The 20,459-nt window shown below is 37.3% G+C and overlaps 2 protein-coding genes across 4 annotated transcripts in view; one reads left to right on the plus strand and one right to left on the minus strand.

The window, feature by feature from the left end:
- Window positions 1-20,459, plus strand: part of LOC150100854 (uncharacterized) — a 103,670-nt gene that overhangs the window by 28,031 nt on the left and 55,180 nt on the right. The window contains exon 1 of one of the 3 annotated variants that reach the window (XR_016549125.1): window positions 17,081-17,233. The exons of the other annotated variants lie outside the window; for them this stretch is intronic. The gene's annotated coding sequence lies outside the window, so the exon portion shown is untranslated. Of the gene's footprint in view, window positions 1-17,080; window positions 17,234-20,459 lie in introns of those variants that run through there. 3 annotated transcript variants of the gene reach the window in all.
- On the minus strand, window positions 15,974-16,612 carry LOC150100855 (TIP41-like protein). The gene has a single exon (XM_090402038.1). The coding sequence runs from the start codon at window positions 16,533-16,535 to the stop codon at window positions 16,014-16,016; it is 522 nt and encodes a 173-aa protein (XP_090258164.1). The 5' UTR covers window positions 16,536-16,612; the 3' UTR covers window positions 15,974-16,013.

Below are 20,459 nucleotides of genomic sequence, written 5' to 3' on the forward strand. Positions count from 1 at the left end.
AGAGTGATGATCTGTTATTTTGCTAAAATAGATTACAGGGGATACTTTATTGGCCATTTTGTTTCTTATGAATATATGATCAATACAACTTACTGAGTTCTTCGCTTCTCTCGTACTGCCATCAATGTATGCAAGAAATCCATGTGTAGATAATATATTTTCATATTCTTCAATTTTGCTATTAATCTTATATAAAATCCAAATTTATAACCCCACTAGTATGACATTATCGTGTTTTAAGGTTTTTAGGACATTATTTAGCTCAGATAGAAATATATCAACTGGACTATATGTGCACGGTATATAGCAATTATAAGTATATTCATTACTGTGTCATTATTATTATTATTATTGCTCAAGGGAAGAAGGTGAGTCATGAAGTGTATCAAATGCCTGGAGGATTTATCGTCCGATGGAAATCATATAACCTGTACGAAATGCAGTAGGATTCTACACTTAAAATATCGCGGAGTTATCGCCTTTAATTTCTATTTTGATAGCATTTAGATCTTCTAATATCTGATCCCTGAAGTTTCTTAGGAAAATCCTCACGTCCGCTTCCCGGTCATCTTTATTTAATACTTTAGTTGAATTGTTGCTGCTAGTATTTAGCCTACTTGGATTTTAATGTCATTTTTGGGAGAAGTATTATTGCAACTATGGCATTTTCATTTTAATTTCTCGTCCTTAGACATTTTTCAAAAATTAGACTCTGCAATACTTATACATGCAGGATGATAATATTTAAGCCATTACAAAGAACATTGCAGCAAGTCGCTTTTGTCTATCTTACCTTTGCAGTTTATGGCGGACATGACTTGGCTGGTGATCCTGAGAAAGAACTATAAGTCTGGTATTATTTAGATGAAGATGGCGGTCGTCGTTGCACGTGAGGTCGAAGGATTATATGGCATCATAACTATGGCTTTTGTTCTTCTGGTGTAGCTTGACGAACATGGCTATAGGAATTTTTGAAATAGTTTTTCAGGAACCACTCGATCGATTTCGACGATTAATAAGTCTACATTTTTAGATTACCAAGACGTTTCGCTTGAGCACATTTTAAACGTAGTTATAATAAGGCGATTACTTACATTTAAGCACGAAACATTAACAGAAACAGCACAATGGCGTCGACTGTACGCGCTGTGATAATCTATAACACAATCTTTCTTCTAGCGTTTTAGCGTTATAGAAACAGCGAAGTTTACATAAGCAAGCGCTTGCTACCATTTTGTGGTCACTACCTTAACCATGTATATTATTGTATGAAAGAGTACGAATTCTACAGTTGATATGCTTGGGTTTTGGGATAAAATCTTGAGGTCCTGTGCCAAAAAATAACCAAGTTTCTGGAAGGAAACTTTACTTACTTGCCCAAATATCGACTAACTCGAACTGGCTGAAAATTCATAGAAAAGTTCCTGTAATCAGAAATTAAAATTCAACTTATAAAGTTCTTTCTTCTGGTAGTCTATTCTATTTTTTCATCTAGCGTTATGAAACCAAACGCCTTAGAGCTATATAGACAACTGTTCATTATTTATTTATTAATTAGATACTCTCATGTCAAGTTCTATTCAAGGTATTAAGTAGTACTATAGTATACCCAGTGTGAACATGTTAAGACCATGTGAATTCTTTTACCTTGTACAGAGCTAAAAGAATAAGTGTTATATAAAATACAGACAAGTGCACATCGGTGAAATGTTGAATGCAAGAACACGAAACATCCAATTCTGCTACTATTACACTGGTCGTCAAAATTAACAGAGTATTTTGTCGACCAGATCATGACCATTTTCTTTTTAACAGTGTTTGTCTCAGAAGGTGAATATTTAATAAAAATAGGTATTCTGGCATGCAAGTTCTGAGGATCCAATAGAAATTGATCTACCATTTATTAGGTCTGACACAATGCACATTGACCCATGCCTATAAAAAGACAGGTTTGCGACCACATGACTTTTTTTTTTCTTGCTTGCTCAGTGGATTGGATATCCTACTTCAAGATAGCAAACTGTCAACAATTAGATCAATGTTTCCCTAACCCACACCAGTACCTAAGTATCCCTTTTAAAATTTTAGTAACATTGATGTACTCTTTCTCAGAAAAAGACAATTTGGAAGAACCTATAATCATATTTTAATTAAAACACAATTTTTTGGTTCTCTATTCTGGATGTATTTTTTCTGTTCTTTTTTTCTGACAAAAGCAGCTTCTCTGTCCGAAATATTCAGTTTCACACTGGCAAGAGATGTTGTGGATACCTCGGAAGGAGAGGGTCTAGGCCATCCTTGATTTGTCTTAGACAGGTAGAAATTTTGTTTAGAGGTTTCTATACGGTTCTGATTCTCTAAACAGACCATAGTGTGAGGAACAAAAGAGCCATGCCGCCAACCTTAAGAAGGTGTAGGAACATCACAATGTTCACTGTGATGACTTCAGCAGTCCTACGATGGCGATTAATGGGAATTTCGGATCATTCTTCCTAATGAGGTCCTGGACCATCTGGGGTGGTCCTCCCTTGACCTCACCTGACTCTCCAATTCTTCCCACAAATGTTCATTAGGGTTCAGATGTGGGCTCTGTAGAGGACAGTCAAGTGTGGTGACGTTCATGTCCATGAACCATGCAGTTACAGCAGCAACTTTATGATGTGTGCATTGTATTGCTGAAAGAGACAATGGTCAGTTCTGCAGAAAGGCCACAGAGTAGGAAGCATTGCATTGTATAGAATATTCAGATACATCTCGTAGTTCAATGTTCGTGAGACCACAAACAGAAATCTGAGGCCAAACTATGAAAAACAGGACCATACCATTACACCGCAACGTCCGAATTTCATAGCTGAGATTATGCACTCTGGTCAGAGACGTTCACCGGGCATCCGCCACACCCACACCTATTCATCTCGTTAGAGGATGTAGCGTGATTCGTTGTCCATAACACAGCTTGGAAAGCTGTGTTATGGACAACACGCTATTTGCACCACTGAAGACGACGCTGCATGCTACTTTAGTCAGAGATGTTATTATAATGTGCGGAAGCGTGCATATTGCGGTCCTATCATTGAAAGCCACGTTGTGAGCGTCAGTTCTGAATATTTTTGTGTGACACGTTCTAGTCATTGCCGAGAACTCCGCATTGAATATGTGGGCTGACGCATGGTAGTTTTTACATCTTCGTTTTCACTCTACGGTCACAGGCGGTGAGTGTGGTGAGTCGTTCACCGCGAGTAGCACTTACAGATTACCGCTTCCATCTCGTATGGTATCACTAATTGTTGATCTGGGATGGCCTAATTTGTCAACATTTTACCGAACAGATAAGTGTACAATACTGAAGACAGTTCAGGCAAGACCCTTTCTTAGTTATAATATTGCTAAAGGGAGTATATTTTGTATTAGACTTAAGACTCATCTTACTAATGTGTTAATGTTGGTAGTTTTTGCACCTTATACCGATAAGCCTGATGAAGCGAGTGAAGAATTCTATGAAAATCTGTAGACTGTTTTGGCCTGACTACCAAGGATAGATGTATTTTACCTCTTAGAGGACTTTAATGCAAAGGTGTATGTGTACTATGTAGGGTCTGGGTGAACGTAACATCCATGATACAAACAGATTAGTAATTACCAATACTTACTTCCAGAACTAGCCACGATGACCTTATACTTGGACATCTAATACTGGTGGTCAAGGCACCAGACTGATTACATCCTGGCTCTCCAACAGTGGAAGAGAATTAACATTCGGATGTATACACTTGCTTTGGAGCAGACGATGATACAGATCATCAGCTAGGAGGAGTCAACGTAAGAGACTTAGACTCCGAAACCTTCCAGGTCAAGCACGTCTCACTAGACTGGATGTCAGAATAATCCCTACTGGATTTACACAAGAAACATTAACTTGGTTGGTTGAACTATTGGAGACTAGTGAGGAGAACTCACCTGAAATGCTTTGAGAAAGAGTTAAGGTTATAATAGAGGATACAGCCAAGAAGTATCTCAGCCCAATTAGAAGATCAAGAAACTCATGGATATCAGATTCAACATGGGATCTAATCGAAAGAATCCGGTTGGCGAACCAAAGAGACACAGGGACTGAAGAATATAAGTGATTACATAGAGAATTCAGAAGAGCCATCATGCAGAACAATAAATACTTTTATACTAATAAATGTGATAATATAAACTTCCAGATGAGGAAGCACAATTAAAATAGAATATATTCACTTAGTTCTTGACCAAAAACACAAGTTCAAGCCCAAATTGCATGTCATCAAAGGCCTATGAATAGATCAGTACTAAGAACTTGGAATCACAAACAGGTGGAAAGAATACTGTACAGCAGAAAGGATAAGGAAAATTTCGATTTAGAACCACCTCCAGTTAGGCATTAGGTTAATAACACTACATAAGAAGGGAGATATGAAAGATTGCAAGAACCGCAGAATTAATAGTTTAATCTTTCATGCAAGTCAGATTTTATTAAAGATCATTCTATAGGATTGAGGTCAAAGTTCAGGCGGCTAAGGAACAAACTGGTTTTAGGAAAGGTGAGGTACCAGAGATCACATTCTTTGCCGTAGTGAGATCATAGAAAAGTATAAAGAATTTAGACTCCCTATGATAATGTATTTCATAGACTACTCTAAAGCTTTTGACTACGTTCAGCATGTGAAACTGTGGGAAGTAATGAAAATAATGGGTGTTCCTCAGCACACAACCAAGTTGATAGTTAACTTGTACAGGGAGCAAGAAGCTATGGTGAGAACAGGTGATGGATTAACTGATTGGTTTCAGGTAGGAAATGGAGTTAGGCAAGGATGCCGACTTTCTCCTCCCCTCTTTGCTACCTGAGCTGAGGACATCGTGTGTGAAGTACTAAATGAAATTAACACAGGAATTAGATAGGTTGCAGATTAATCAATAATCCGAAGTACTACTAATAATACAGTACTCTTTTGTAATGACAAGGAAGAACTAACACAAATCCTTGATAAAGTTAACGAGATCAGTAAGAACAGAAGATTTCGGCTCAATCCTTGCAAGACAAATATTATACTTCTCAAGGGAAATACAGATAGGAAAGCTCCTGAGAAACAACTGTACCTTAATGGAGAAAGAATTTAAGAATTCAGCAAGTTCGAGTACCTGTGATCTATTATTAATGGGAAGAATTGCTGTTCAGAAGACATCAGAAAAAGATTAGGAATTGCTAAAACAGCCAGAGACCTGTCTAAAATCTGGAAGGATGGATCTATTTTCATGGGAACAAAGTTGAGGAATTTGGATGCTGCTTTTTTCCAACAGCAACTTATGGATGTGAGATTTGGAACCTAAAGAAGTATGACAGGAAAAGGATAGCTATTTTTGAGATTGTGTCATAGAAGGCTGTTGAGGATATCATATACTAAAACTTGGACAAACGGATGGGTGCTAGAAAGGATCGGTAGAAATTTAAAGCCCCTTAAGGATATGGATAGGAGAAAGTTGATATATCATTGGAAGCATTGAAAGAATGGATGGTGGGCTTCTTAAAAAGGAATAGAAGGTAACGTTCCTTGTGAAAAGAGAAAGGTCTTTTGAAATCAGTCACTCCAGACACAACCATCCAATGTGATGGACGAATGCTGTGTTTGGTGCGACTGATCTTAAGAGAGTTGAAACGTCTAAGTGATCCAGAGCATCTTATTGACCAATGGCATCTGAGGTTCAACGAATAGATAGACGGACAATGAAATCAAAATACTAAGCAAAAGGTTTAATTTTGCTATTGCTGCAGTAAAAATCCTATGTGCATGGATAATGGCAAATATCTGCCATTTGAAGCAGACGTCGTTAGAGAAGCTGCTATTAGTTACACGTGACCTCATTTTTACGCCGTATGGTCATTTCCGTAGCTCACTGGATTTTTTGGGGTTGAAGCCTTCTGCTAGAAGAAATGGTAGGGTTGCAGATGCTCTTTTCACAGAGTTAGTAGGACAATCACAAACATCATGCCTCTGGCACAATTCGAACCGCAGCCTCTTTGCCGGAAGAGCAGATACGCTAATCAGTCGGCCAATTTGGCCGGGAAGCCGCTGCTTTATTTAAAAACGCAAGAACTCCAAGAAGGCAATATCTCCAGCGAAGTAATAATATCTCTGAAAAATTTAAAACTGAATCAAAATATAGGAATGGTGAAAGCAGACAAAGGCGATGCTGCAGTGTTCATGAAAGCAGACGACAATAATAATAAACTTAAAAGAATTGTCAGCCGATACATCAGTTTAGTTGCTTATAGTAAGAATCCTTAGAGTGTCAATTAAAAAGAAAACTTTAAGTCTGCTAGATAGCATTACATTCTGGTCAACTGAGACAGTGTCCAAATTAAAATTTTTTATCAGCAGATACAAAGACCATGAATGGGCTACCTCAAGTCCATAAACTTGGAACCCCGTTGCGTCCCATCGTAGATGCGATAAATTGTAGCACCTATAAACTAGCAACACATTTGTCATCTGAACTTATCAAACATTTCGTCTTACATTAAAAAAAAAGAAAACTCCAATCACTTTAAAACCACTATACAAAACTTTTAATTAAAGAACTACGTTCTGCTTTAATTGAAAGCAGAAATCACTTAGTAAACTTTGTGTGTTGTGCCTTTTCACAAATGTTCCGGTAGACGATACACTAATTCACTTGTCCAAAATGCATCTCCCTGACATTTGCAAACTCTTTAGTCACTACCTTAAATCAGGGTATTTCAACTGAAACAGCTAAAATACCTTGATTTAACTCTTTAAACAAACTGACGGTGTAGCAATGGGCTCCACACTTTTACCTCCATTGCAAACTTATACATGTAATTATTTGAATCTTTGCACTTAATTCGTCTCTCCTCATGCTCAAGGTATAGTTGATGTATATAAACAATGAAGTGTTTGCCATTTGGCCGCATGGCCCACAGGCTATATCTAACTATTTATATTCCTTGAACAATCTCCGTTCTCGTGGACGGATATTGTTCATTATTTCACTGTGGAAGAAGAAAAGGAGCGCTTGCCTTCTTGGATACTATAGTTACAAGGCAAGCAGGTAGGTCTCTCATATGCTCAGTTTGCCCTAAGCTCTCTCATACATACACACACAGGCAGATACCTGCATGTCACTTCACACACCTTCTGCTTAGAAACTTGGAATTTTCAAAACTTTAGCTTCCAGGTCAGAGCGAATTATTATTATTATTATTACATAACACCTCCAGGGAGTCCAAAGACTCATCGAGGGAGGGCACCTACTCTACAACTCTCTGTCTCCACTAGCCGCAACTACCTTCATCATCTACACCAACGTCATCTACCGCCGACCACCACCACTATTTTCAAACATTCTTGCCCATGGCAGGATTCGAACCTGCAGCCTTTTGGGTGGAGGGTGGATACGCTATCCACTCGGCCAACCAGGCCGACCCCCAGGACCATCACTCATCTGGAACAAAAGGCTCTACTCACGTTATTCCAACAGAATGGACACAACAAAAAATGTTCACCAAATCCCTTAAAAAGAACAACAAATTCCACCCCCAAAAACTATATTCTACTTACACTCTATCTTCCTACGTCAAAGGCACAACAGATAAACTGGGCTTACTCCTGAAAGGACGTAGAATCAGAATTGTACACTAAACAACGCTAAACAAAACTTCTACTTGCCTAAAACAAATCAAGGATCGCCTCCCCCCCCCCTTCCCAGGCGTTTGCAGCATCCCCTGCCAGTATGGAATTCGATATTTCGGACAGACAGGACGAACTATTGTGTTCAGAAAAAAGAACATAAAAATATATCTGGAATGGAAAGTCAAAAGCAGAGTATCTCAACATGTTTTGAGAAAGACCATTTCATAAGTTGGAAGAATGTCAGACGATTTTACAAATACCACTTTAAATGGAGAGATTGTTTCCTGGAAGCGGCATAAGTTCTACAGAACGCGGTAAACTGTAACAGAGCGGACGGTATAATTTTGGTTATAGATTTTGCCCACTGAGTTATCTACCCTTCACCATTAACAACAAGAATTACTACGAAGGGCGTCACTGTCATCCTACTCGTAGATGAAGTCCCTTGTTATCCAGGTCATTTTAGTTTGTCTCCACTAAGTGTTTACAGTAGTCTTAAATTGTCTCTAATAATGCTAGCTTAGGCTAAAGAGACGTGTGCTGTAAATAATTAATTTTACCGAGTAAATTATTTATTTGCATTCTTTTTTAAAATTCGGAAAAAAAAATACTTTTTTTTTTGCATTCTTTAAAAAGTGTTTACGTTTTATATTCCAGAAACTTCGACATGAATAAATAAATAAATAAAAATAGTTACATGAGACAAATGAAATTGTTTCTGGGATAGAAGTTAGTTTGTTAAAATCCAATTGTATAATTTCTCTCTTTTTCTTTTCTATTTTTTTTTAAACCATAGATAGGGCTCAGTGTCAAGACGGAATCTTTTTTGAGGACCACCACTGCAAAAAAAAAAAAAAAAAAAAAAAGTGAATACTGGAATGGGCGGTAAAACAATCGCTGAACACTGTTGCCGATTAAGATAGGAATCATTCCGATATTTAGCTGAGATCACGTGGTTTGAACTATTTGAATTTAAAGTTTTTTTGAGGAAACAATTCGAACCATGCTGTTAGCACAATCGTGCTTTCAGCCAAACCAGGCGTTAACGGAAGTCATATACATGGATGGAGACACATTTTTTAAATCTCAGATTTTTTTAATTATTGAAATATTACAGGTAATTGTAGAAGACTCGAATTTATCTGCTACAATACGGCAACAAAAATATAAAGTAGAGAGAGAGAGAGAGAGAGAGAAAGGGGGATTCGCTATCATTCCTCCAACATCCGAGAAAGGAACACATATGGTGGAAGCAGTATTCTTGTGTGGGCAGAAAGTGATCAATGGCTGTACTCCTTTTCATATTTTTGATAGAGATACTATAACTGCACAAAGTTACCAAGATCAGATCCTTGAATCTTAAGTGCTTTGTAGGGATGTGGTTGGCCCATATTCAACCGACCATGGAGTTGAAGTGGTGAAAGAGTATATTGAAACTGAAAATATCCAAGAACTGCTGTAGCCAGCATAATCAGCAGACATATATCCGATCATTGGGAAAGCAATGGACGCTTTGGCGTTCCATTGCTTGCCGAAATCCACCGATGAGTTAAACCTTGCTCTGGTGGAAAAATGGGATTTGTTGCAATTCCTTCTACTGAGCATGGTCCACCACTTTAAGTCCTGTTTAGCGTTGAGGGAGAGGAGGATGATACTCCATACCAATTTTATGTGACCATATTTCGAGCATGTTGTGTCATTTTCTGTAATGTGATCTTTTTTTGGTAATTCTTATACAAGTCGTGTAATTCCCTTATATTTGTCTGATCTTTCTCACTGTCCCCTTATTTCATTGATATTCTGTTGTACACTACTATACCAAATTTTGTCCTCGTCATCACGCGCTTCTTAAGTTAAGACGTCATGGTCGTCCAGTTGCATCCTCTAGCAAGAGGGTTGCAGCAGATGAGCAGCTGTTCTCTATTTCTCTCTGTCTGTCGCCTCCGTCATTCTTAAACGAGTCCATTCCACGATGTCATTGAACCAGTCTCTAGTTGGTCTTCCACGTCTTCTCTTCCCCTCAACTTTTCCTTGTAATATAGTTCTTGTCAGGTATCCTGAAGAACCTCTCAGAAGTGTCCTGCAAATCTGGTTTTTCTTTGCATAATATTCTTGAGCAGTGTTCATTCCGTTCCCAACTCTTCTTAAAACTTCTTGATTTGACATTCTCTCTGTATAGCTAATCTTTTCCATCTTTCTATAACACCACATCTCCAATGCATTAATTCCTTCCATATCTCTCTTTCTGAGTGTCCATGACTCACTTACATACCTTGCAATATTCCAAACTGTTGGTTTAGCTATTCCAATCCTAACACCTATTTCAATATTCTTGTTTATTAAAATTCTCTTCATTTCCATAAATGCCAATTTAGTTTAGCCTCTTTTATTTCTAATTTCCATCTCTGAAATTCCTTTCTCTGAGATCCAGCTACTTAAATATTGAAATCTTTCCACTTCTAAAATCTTTCCTCCACATCTTATCTTTACATTATCTCCTATATTTCTGCCCATTATCATTATCTTGGTCTTCTTTGTGTTAATCCTTAGTCCGTACTCTTTACACGAGTTTTCAATTTTTAGAACAATTTGTTGTAATCCATTTACACTTTCTGCAATCACCACTACATCATCCGCATATCTTAAGTTATTAATGATTCTTCCATTTATTTTTATTCCTTCTTCTACATCCTCAAGTGTCTCTCTAAGCATCTGTTCACTATTAATATTATTATTATCTGAGACCTCCAGGGAGTCAAGGACTCATCGAGGGAGGCTGTAAATTATCCAACCCAGCTATCATACCTTCCCTTAAATTCATTTACACTAGATGCACTCACTACCCCTAAGGGCAAATTATTCCACTCACTCACTGTTCTCTGAGAGAAAAACCTAGCTCTTATCCCTTTCTTGACTGAAAACAACCTTAACTTCCATGGATGCCCCCGTGTTTTCTCCCCGCCTTCCATATAACGAAAAATTTCATCATTTGAAATGCTATAACACCCATTCAAAGGTTTATAGACCTCTATCATATCACCCCTCTTTCTCCTGTTAACCACAGGAGAAAGAGTCTGTAATCCACATACTCGCAATCTGTCCTCATAATCTAAATCCCATAATCCGGATATAATCTTTGTAACTCTTCTTTGCACCCTTTCCACAGCTTCTTTATCCCCTTGAAACCCGGGAGACCAAATCTGAGCATAGTAATCCAAGTGTGGTCTTATCAAAGCCTTACAAAGAGGCAAAATTACTTCCTTACCCTTACATGTCAAGGTTCACTTCAGAATAGAAATTATCCTCTGAGTTGTAATTGCAACTTTTGCTATGTGACCTTTGATCTTTAAATTCTTATCCACCAATACACCAAGATCCCTTGCCTCTTCAGTTTCTTGTAGCATAAACCCGCTAATATAATATGCTGCTGGATCTCTAATCATGCTAAAGTGCATAACTTTACACTTACTAACATTAAACTGACAGCCATTTTCGTTTGCACAGATTTCCAGTGTATTCAAATCATTTTGTAATTGCTGAATATCAGTAGCATCCCTGATTGCCCTGCCTATCTTCGAATCATCAGCAATATTTAGATAGCTGGATCTCAGAGAAAGGAATTTCAGAGTTCGACATTAGAAATAGAATAGGCAAAGCTAAATCGGCATTTATGGAAATGAAGAGAATTTTAATAAACAAGAACTATAAAGGATAAACAATAATGGCGATAACTTGCATCCTTGTCTAACTCCTCTCCCCACCGGGAATTCTCCTGTTTCCTCTTCATTTACACATACTGACGTTGTTTGTGACCAATATAATCTCTTTAAAATTTCCAAGTCATAAGAGTCAATATCAATATTTTCTAGAATGCCAAAAAGCCTTTTATGTTTCACTGTATCAAATGCCTTTTCAAAATCTAGAAATCCTCAAAACAAGTTTCCACCATTCAATATTTAGGTAGCTGGATCTCAACTTCAGAGTTGGACATTAGAAATAGAATAGGCAAAGCTAAATCGGCATTTATGAAAATGAAGAGAATGTTAATAAACAAGAATATTAAAATAGGTGTTAGAATTGGAATAGTTAAAGCAATTTGTCTAAGATAATTCTTAGACAAGTTATAGCCTCTCTAGTTCTTCTGTTGGTTTGGAATCCAAACTGTTCCTCGTTCATTTCTTTTTCTATTTTATTCTTAATTCTCTCTAAAATTATTTGTACCAAAATTTTGCTGTTTGAGTTATAAGACTTATCGTTCTAAAATGGTTACAGTCTAAAACACCCATCTTTTTTGGAACGGGGATAAAAATTGATCTTCTAAACTCCTCTGGTAATTCCTGTCCCTCAAACATTCCCTTAATAATTTGCCCTAACACTTCCATACCTTTTTCATCTAAATTCCTTATAAGTTCTATCTTATAAGTTAAGATACATTTTCTAAATGTTTTGTTAATTTTGTCAAACATGACTATGAACTCACTAATGGTGTTTGGTTATTCATAACTGTAAATTATTTCTAAAAAGAAATTTTTTTGCTTATCCGATAGCATATTAGTTGTAATTTTTTTAGACTGGAACTCAAGACACACTTAAGAAAGAAATATTTCACAAAAACGAAACTTTTTATTGTAAAGCCTTTGACTGTAGTGATTCATCTTATAAACCATTAAAGATATGTTATGCTCAAATGTTTTAAAGATGTGTTCAAACATTGTAAAGAAGAAGAAATGATTAAACCATTCATATCAAGAACACACTCGCACGCGCACACACACACACACACACACACACACACACACACACACACACACACACACACACACACACACACACACACACACACACACACACACACACACACACACACACACACACACACACACACACACACACACAAAGATTACAGAAAAAAAGACAATCAAAAGAGAGAAAAAAAGTAGCTCAATAATTCATCAAGCTTCCAGGATCATTTAAATAAGCTGGCAATATGGGCAAATGATAATGGATATCAGTTCAATGTGAAGAAATGTAGAGTTATGCATTTTGGGATACATAGATTACAAGCTGTGTACCACATGATAGAACTGTATCCCAGGAAATAGATGAAGTTGAAGAGCTCTAGAAGGTTAGAAGATTAAAGTTACAGGACATATTGCTAAGGTTGCTAAAGTAGCTCATAAGATTACTTGGCTATTGAAGAACACTCTAACAAGTAGAGATAAGAAAGTTGTTATTACTCTTCATCAGGCATTCATATATCCACATCTGGATTACTGTGCTCACGTATGATCGCTTGGATTCCTTGGTAATGGAGGAAGTAATATGAAAGATTCAGAGACTAGTGATCAAGTTGGTGAGTGGTGTAATGAATGCTTCCTACCTCGATAGATTACATAGATTAAAAGTTTGTGGGTTACAGAAGTTGGTCGATAGGCGGAGAAGAGGAGACATGATAGAAATATTTAAGTTGCTAAAAGGTTTTTATAAGATTGATGGAGGGGAAATATTTCGGTTGTGGGACAGTTGTGGAAGAAAAAGAGATCATCCCTGGAAATTAAGGAAGAATGTGGTTAACAAGGGTGTGAGGATTAGTTCAAGAAGAGGTATGATAGATATTATGTGGATAGTGTGAGCCATCGGTGATGAGTCTACTGACTCTGTGGAGATGCCTGTATAATAATAATAATAATAATAATAATAATAATAATAATAATAATAATGACGATACAGAACGCATTATTAGTAAAGGCAAACAAGTACAATTGATTGTTGGCATATACCAAATTTGTATTCTGACTCATTGGGATTCAGATGGAGCATCTAGTCCCTGTAAAAATTAAAATAAACGCCATGTCCTGGTATCCGACTAGCAAAACGCTCTTTAAATATGCTCTGTAGTTTTCACATTAATTTATTTTTTGCTGTCTTCAGTGGTATTTCAGGATATAACTGATATCCTGAAATACCACTGCAGCCAACAAAAAATAAATTAATGTGGTATTTCAGGATATAACTGATCGTTTCGCAAAAGTGTACCATCTTGGTAATGATAGTGCAGTGTCAAATGTGCCATTGATTGATAAAAGTCTAGAGATAGACGAAATTGAGGTGCTTAATATATTAAAGAACCTTAATGCTAACACTGCCATTGGGTTAGATGGCATATCGGCCCATGTGTTATGAGAATGTGCAAGAGAATTAGCAACTCCTCTAACCAGGGTGTTTAATTTAAGCCTCAGTTCTGGTAAAGTGCCAATAGAGTGGAAAGAGGGGAAAATAGTTCCATTGCACAAGGGAGGCTCTAAGACTGAGGTTGCAAATTATACCAATCAATATATCTGGAGTGGTGGTGAAGATATTGGAGAAATTGGTAAAAATTAGAATTCAGGACTGGGTGGACAGCAATATGATACTTCATAAGGGGCAACGTGGATTTGTGAAGGGAAGGTCTTGCCTAAGTAATTTGCTTACTTTCTATAATAAAGTAACAGAGGAGTTGGATAAAGGAAATCCTTACTCAGTGATATGGACTTTGCAAAGGCTTCTGACAGGATTCCACATGGAACTCTGTTACATAAATTAGAGCAAATGGGTATGGATCTGAAGATGGTGATTTGGATTAAAGGATGGCTGGTGGACAGATATCAAAGAGTGGTTTTGGAGGAGCTGAGTCCAGGAAAAGGCAAGTGACTAGTGATGTACCTCAGGGCTCAGTGCTTGGTCCTCTATTGTTTAATTTCTACATCAATGATATTGGAAATACCTTGAATGGAAATATCCACTTGTTTGCTGATGATGCAAAATTGGGAAGAGCGACAATCAATTCAAATGCTGTAAATATCTTACAGGATGACTTAAATAGGCTGACGGTATCGACTAAGGTAATGGCTGTCCGTTCAACATGGCTAAGTGTAAGGTGATGCACTTTGGGAGGATGACATCACATGCTGTTTACTATATTAACGGAACTGAACTGCAAGAAGTTAACAAGACAAGAGACTTGGGATTTATTGTGGAGAGAGAACTTAAGTTTAAAAGGCATATTGCAAAGATTGCCAAAACAGCACATCAAATTACATGGTTGTTGAGGAACACACTAACAAGCAGGGATAGGGAGGTTATTGTTCTACTCGATAAGGCATTAATAAGGCCGCATTTGGACTATTGTGCACAGATCTGGTCGCTAGGATTTCTTGCTGATGCGGAAGTGGTGGAGAGGATTCAGAGGTGGGTTACAAAGATTGTTGCAGGTCTGTGGGAAGTTCCCTATGAGGATAGATTGATGGTCTGTGGGCTCCAAAAACTAGCTGATAGGCGTAGGAGAGGAGATATGATAGAGGTATTAAAATTGTTAAGGATTTTACAGGATTGATACTGATGATATTTTTAAGACCAGTGCAGGAAGTGAGAGAACGAGGGGTCATCCTTGGAGATTGTGTAAGAGTGTGGTTAACAAGGGTGTTAGGACTAGATTTTTAATAGGTGGAATGCTTTGCTAGAGGTGGTTGTGAATGCTTCAACTGGGAATGAATTTAAGGAGAGGTATGACAGGAATTGTGAAAATAATGGTTAGTGTGTCAATGTTGAGTCTCCCGCGATGAGTCTTTTGACTCCATGGAGACACCGTTAAAATAATAATAATTAAAAAAAATCAGCTAACGCCTTTTTATTCCCTTATACGGGGAGTAGGCGAGGCCATTTAGCCCTATCTAACTTTTGGAGACTGAGTGGGCAGTTCAATCTCCACTGGTACCAATCAGAGATAGATGGCCCAAGGCTATCACTAATTAAGCGGTACTCAGTGAAGAGAGACGGCTCAAATGTGCCGCCATCTCGTGGTCCCTAACCCTAACACAATATATTTAATGTCTGAAATAATGTCGGTTCTACGGTCGATTTTCTTGAGTTTACAGGACGAAAAACCCGAGTTTCCGGGAGGAAAAACCTGCTTGGCTGTGCCAGAGATCGACTAACCCGGGAACCGGTCGAAAAAAGGCTTAGAAAAATTTCCTCTAGTCGCCGACTAGACTCGAAACCAAGTCTTCCTTCGTGCGGCCAAGCGCCGTGGTTGGCAAACGCCACATCCACTGAGCTACACAGGCTCTTTATTAATAATAATAATAATAATAATAATAATAATAATAATAATAATAATAATAATAATAATAATAATAATAATAATAATAATTTTTTTTTATCATTTCAACAACAAGTTTTATATATATATATTTACAGTATTATGAAGTTATGAAGATATACAAATAATGATAAGTACATAAAAAATGTCTACACATAATTTGATGAGAATATCATTATTATATACAAAACAAATATATGCCTTCAAGATGGAAAATCCAATTTTTCATAGGATGTATTTAAAACAGGGAGATGGTGGCAAAGTTCTGCTGGATCAGCCAGCACTGTAATAGGAACCTTTAGATCACAAATTTTGCTTTCTCTACTTGTAAATTCTCTTAAATAAAAGTTGCAGTCTGACTCATGGTAAACTCGTGTATCGTTTATTCTGACTATTACATTGTCTTCCCTTAGAAAATATCTTAAAAGAATGAAGAAACTTCCTTGCATCACCCTGATTTTCACAGAACACTGTGCACAACCATTATCTGCAAGTTCATCTTCAAAGAGATGAATATCTTCATAGAACATTATTTTCTCTCTCACCTTCAGTTTTTCTATGTCAATTCTTTCTTCAGTAGGAGACACCTTTAATGCTTTTTCTCCTGATAATAAAGTACCTTTATAGTCTGTGGAAAAAGTCAAATCAAATGGTTTCACAACCTCTTTAACATGTTCACTGCAAGCCCTAGCTTGCTGCCAAACTTCAGCAGCTGCCACTTTCATCAAATCATTATTGTTGTCAACAAGCCTTAAGGCATCTAAACAGTTGAATTCAATTCCAAACCCATCCTTGTGCTAGATTCTTAACAGATTATTTGCAAAAGTCATATCAGGTAACTGAGGTAATTTTAATTCTTTTTCAAACCTGCAATATGTACATATTTCATTGTTGTAACTACCCATGGTCCAAACTCAAATTTGTTTAATATGCCGATTGTTTTACCAGCTTCAATCTTAGAATCAGACATGATAAACGATGACCTTCCTCGACATGATAATTACGCTAATGGTATAATATATACACAGCGAGTGACAGCAAAGACATTAGCTTTCCAGAAGAACTTTAATGCTTTAGCATGATAATAATAATAATAATAAAGTATATCCTGAAATACCACATTAATTTGTCTTCAGTGGTATTTCAGGATATAACTGATAAAGTATGAATTTTATGCACACGTTATTTTATCAGTTGCTAGGGAAATATCCTATTTTCTATCTATGGCGCACACTTGTACTATCTATCCTAACTGCAGACTGTACAGTAATTCACCTAGCGATAAGAAAAGTTGTTGTCATCTGAAAAATTTGTTGAGGCTTACCCTTGGATGCATGAAAGCATGTTGGGGAGCAGGTACGGTCGGTGTCATTTTGGGACTTATTGTTAACGTGAAATCAACGGCACAATGCTAAAATTATTGGTAAGGTTAATGCTTGCGTGTCCCTCTATATATGACTTAGATAGTTAAACTGTTATTTTTTAAATGTAGTACTGTGACATTCATCTAAATTATAAGTATGAAATGCCAGATAGTTTATTCCGTCTGAAGAAGAAATTATTTTTTATAAATGTCACACTCAGTTATTTTAAATCATGTAGCAACTTGTATGTGCAGTATCCGTGACATGTATAAAACATTCGTGTTCAGCAAATACTAGAGAAAATTATTTTAATTCAAAATGTTATCTTTAGAACTTTGTTTTAGATAGTCTCGCATATCGAGCAGCTTACTATCTTAATAAATTTAATTTTGAATTCGGAATAATATAACTATAATAGTCAAGCTGAGTTGCAGTATGACTATTTTTGTTTGTATTATTATTATTATATATAAGGTGCCCCCATGGAGTCAAAAGACTCATCGCGAGAGATCCAGCATTGACATACTAACCGTTATTCACACAATATCTGTCATACTTCCCCTTAAACTCATTCACAGCCACCTCTGGCAATGCATTCCACCCATTTACAACCCTCCAAGCAAAAAATCTAGTCCTAACACCCTTGTTAACCACACTCTTACAAAATTTCCAAGGATGACTCCTCGTTCTCTCCCATCCTACACTGGTCTTAAAAAAGTTATCAGTATCAATTCTATAAAACCCTTTTAATAATTTATATATATCTATCATATCTGCTCTCCTACATCTATCAACTAGTTTTTGAAGCCCACAGACCTTCAATCTAACCTTGTAGGAGACATCCCACAGGCCTGCAACAATTTTTGTAACCTGCCTCTGAATCCTCTCCACCATTTCCACATCACCAAGAAATCCAGGTGACCAGATCTGTGCACAATAAGGTCTTATTAATGCTTTATAAAGTGGGACAATCACTTCCTTATCCCTGCTTGTCATTGTGTTCTTCAATAGCCATGTAATCTGATGTGAAGTTTTGGCAACATTTGCAATATGCTCTTGAAACTTAAGTTCTCTGTCCACAATAACTCCCTAGCCTCATCAACTTCTTGCAGTTCAGTTCCATTAATATAGAAAACAGCATGTGATCTCATCCTTCTGAAGTGCATCACCTTACACTTGGCCACATTAAACTGGCAGCCATTTAGTTTAGCCCAAACCGTCAGCCTATTTAAGTCATCCTGCAAGATATCCAGATCATCTGAATTAACTATCGCTCTTCCCAGTTTCGCATCATCAGCAAACAAGTGGATATTTCCTTTCAAAGTATTCCCAATATCATTGATGTAAAAATTAAATAATTTGTACTAGTATATATAATTAAATAATAGGTGACTAGTGGTGTGCCCTGAGCACACCACTAGTCACCTGCCTTCTGCTGGACTCCGCTCCACCATAAACCACTCTTTGATATCTATCCACTAGCCACCCTCTAATCCAAATCACTAGCCTTGGATCCATATCAATTTGCCCCAATTTATGCAACAGAGTTCCATGCAGAATCTTGTCAAATGCCTTTGTAAAGTTCAGCAGGATTACTGAAAAAGGATATCCTTTATCCTACTCCATTGTTACTTCATTATAGAAAGTGAGCAAATTGCTATGGCAAGATCTACCCTTCACAAAACCATGTTGCCCCTTATAAAGTATCATATTGCTGTCCACCCAGTCCTGAATTCTAATTTTTATCAATTTCTCCAGAACCCTTAACCACTACTGATTGGTCTATAATTTGCTATTCCACTACATAAGGGGGCAGGGCTCAGTCCTGGAGCCCCCCCCTTATGTAGTGGAATCATTTTCTCCTCTTTCCACTCAATTGGGACTTTAGAATTGAGGCTTAAATTAAACATCCAAGTTAGAGGAGGTGCTAATTCTCTTGCGCATTCCCTTAAAGCATGGGCCGATATGCCATCTAATCCAATGGCAGTGTTAGCATTAAGGTTCTGTAATATACTAAGCACCTCAAATTCTTCTATCACTAGACTCTTATCAGTCAATGACACATTCGGCACTACAATATCACAACCAAGATGGTATGCTTTTGCAAAATGATCACTAAGCAACTGAACTATTTGATTAGCTTTTCTAAATAACTTAGGGAATTGAAACGACGTAGATCCGAATATAAATTAAATTATATTTTAATAGATATTTCCGATATTTCAGCAATGTCACATTGCCATTTTCTAAAGGAACTTACAAAAAGGCAGGTGCACACAGGCAATAACAATACAGTAACTGAGAATGAAGATTTGAAGCTATCGTTCTCCTAGAAGTCCTGATGGTGCCCTCTGGCAGGCTAAGTAGGCGTTCTTGGCCGTTGGGCTGAAGGTCTGCTGATGTATGCCTCCCAAATTTGGGGCAGTCGCATACAACCAAATTTGTTGAGGTTTGGAGAGTTTCTTAGGGCAGAGGCTGATTCCATAAATAATCTTTTGAATTTATATTTGCTCCGGTGTATTATTGTTGCTTTCTTCCACCGTATTCTGTGGCTTGTATCCAGAGCATGGTCTGCAAGACCAGAATGGCTATACTTGTAAAACCGGATGTAGTCCTTGTGTTCAGAAATTCTGATATTCGCTGTCCTGCCTGTTTGGCCAAAGTACGACAGTTTACAACTGCAAGGGACCTGGTATACACCAGGTAGGTCTAGGGGAAGTGGTTGGTCTTTGGTAGAGCGGATAAGGATAAGCAACTGAATTTGATTAGCATCTGTAATTTCCTTACCATCAACACTTTTTAAAGTCATCCTTGCAAAGTTATTCCTCCTTTTACTTGCCATATAGCGAAAGAACTCCTTAGGATTTTTTTTTGACTCATCAGCTAGCTTCCTCTCATAATTAGCTTTGGCCTTCCTTACCATGCAGGTTACCCTTCTTGCCTGTATCTTATACTGCTCATCACCTTTTTCTTTATACTTATACCACAACTTTCTCTTTATCTGCAACTCTCGCTTAATAATATTCATCCATCTTACTCCTACCTGATTCCTCCTGCTGACTCTGGGAATACAGTCAGATACAGCTTTCATTAAATACTCCTTGATAATCTCCTATGCACCATCAACATCTCTCCCCTTTAAATTTTCATGCCATAGCATTTTTGAAAGCTGACTTCTCAGCTTGTCATAATCACCAGCCTTGTAATTCCACATATAACCCTTCTTAACAGAATATTCAGCACATAATACACTCTCCCAAGTCAAGACCACGTGATCACTTTCCC

This window comes from Typopeltis vanoorti, chromosome 12, assembly GCF_054136105.1.
Source record: "Typopeltis vanoorti isolate ZY-2024b chromosome 12, IOZ_Tvanoo_1.0, whole genome shotgun sequence".
NCBI classification, from domain to species: Eukaryota; Metazoa; Arthropoda; class Arachnida; order Uropygi; family Thelyphonidae; genus Typopeltis; species Typopeltis vanoorti.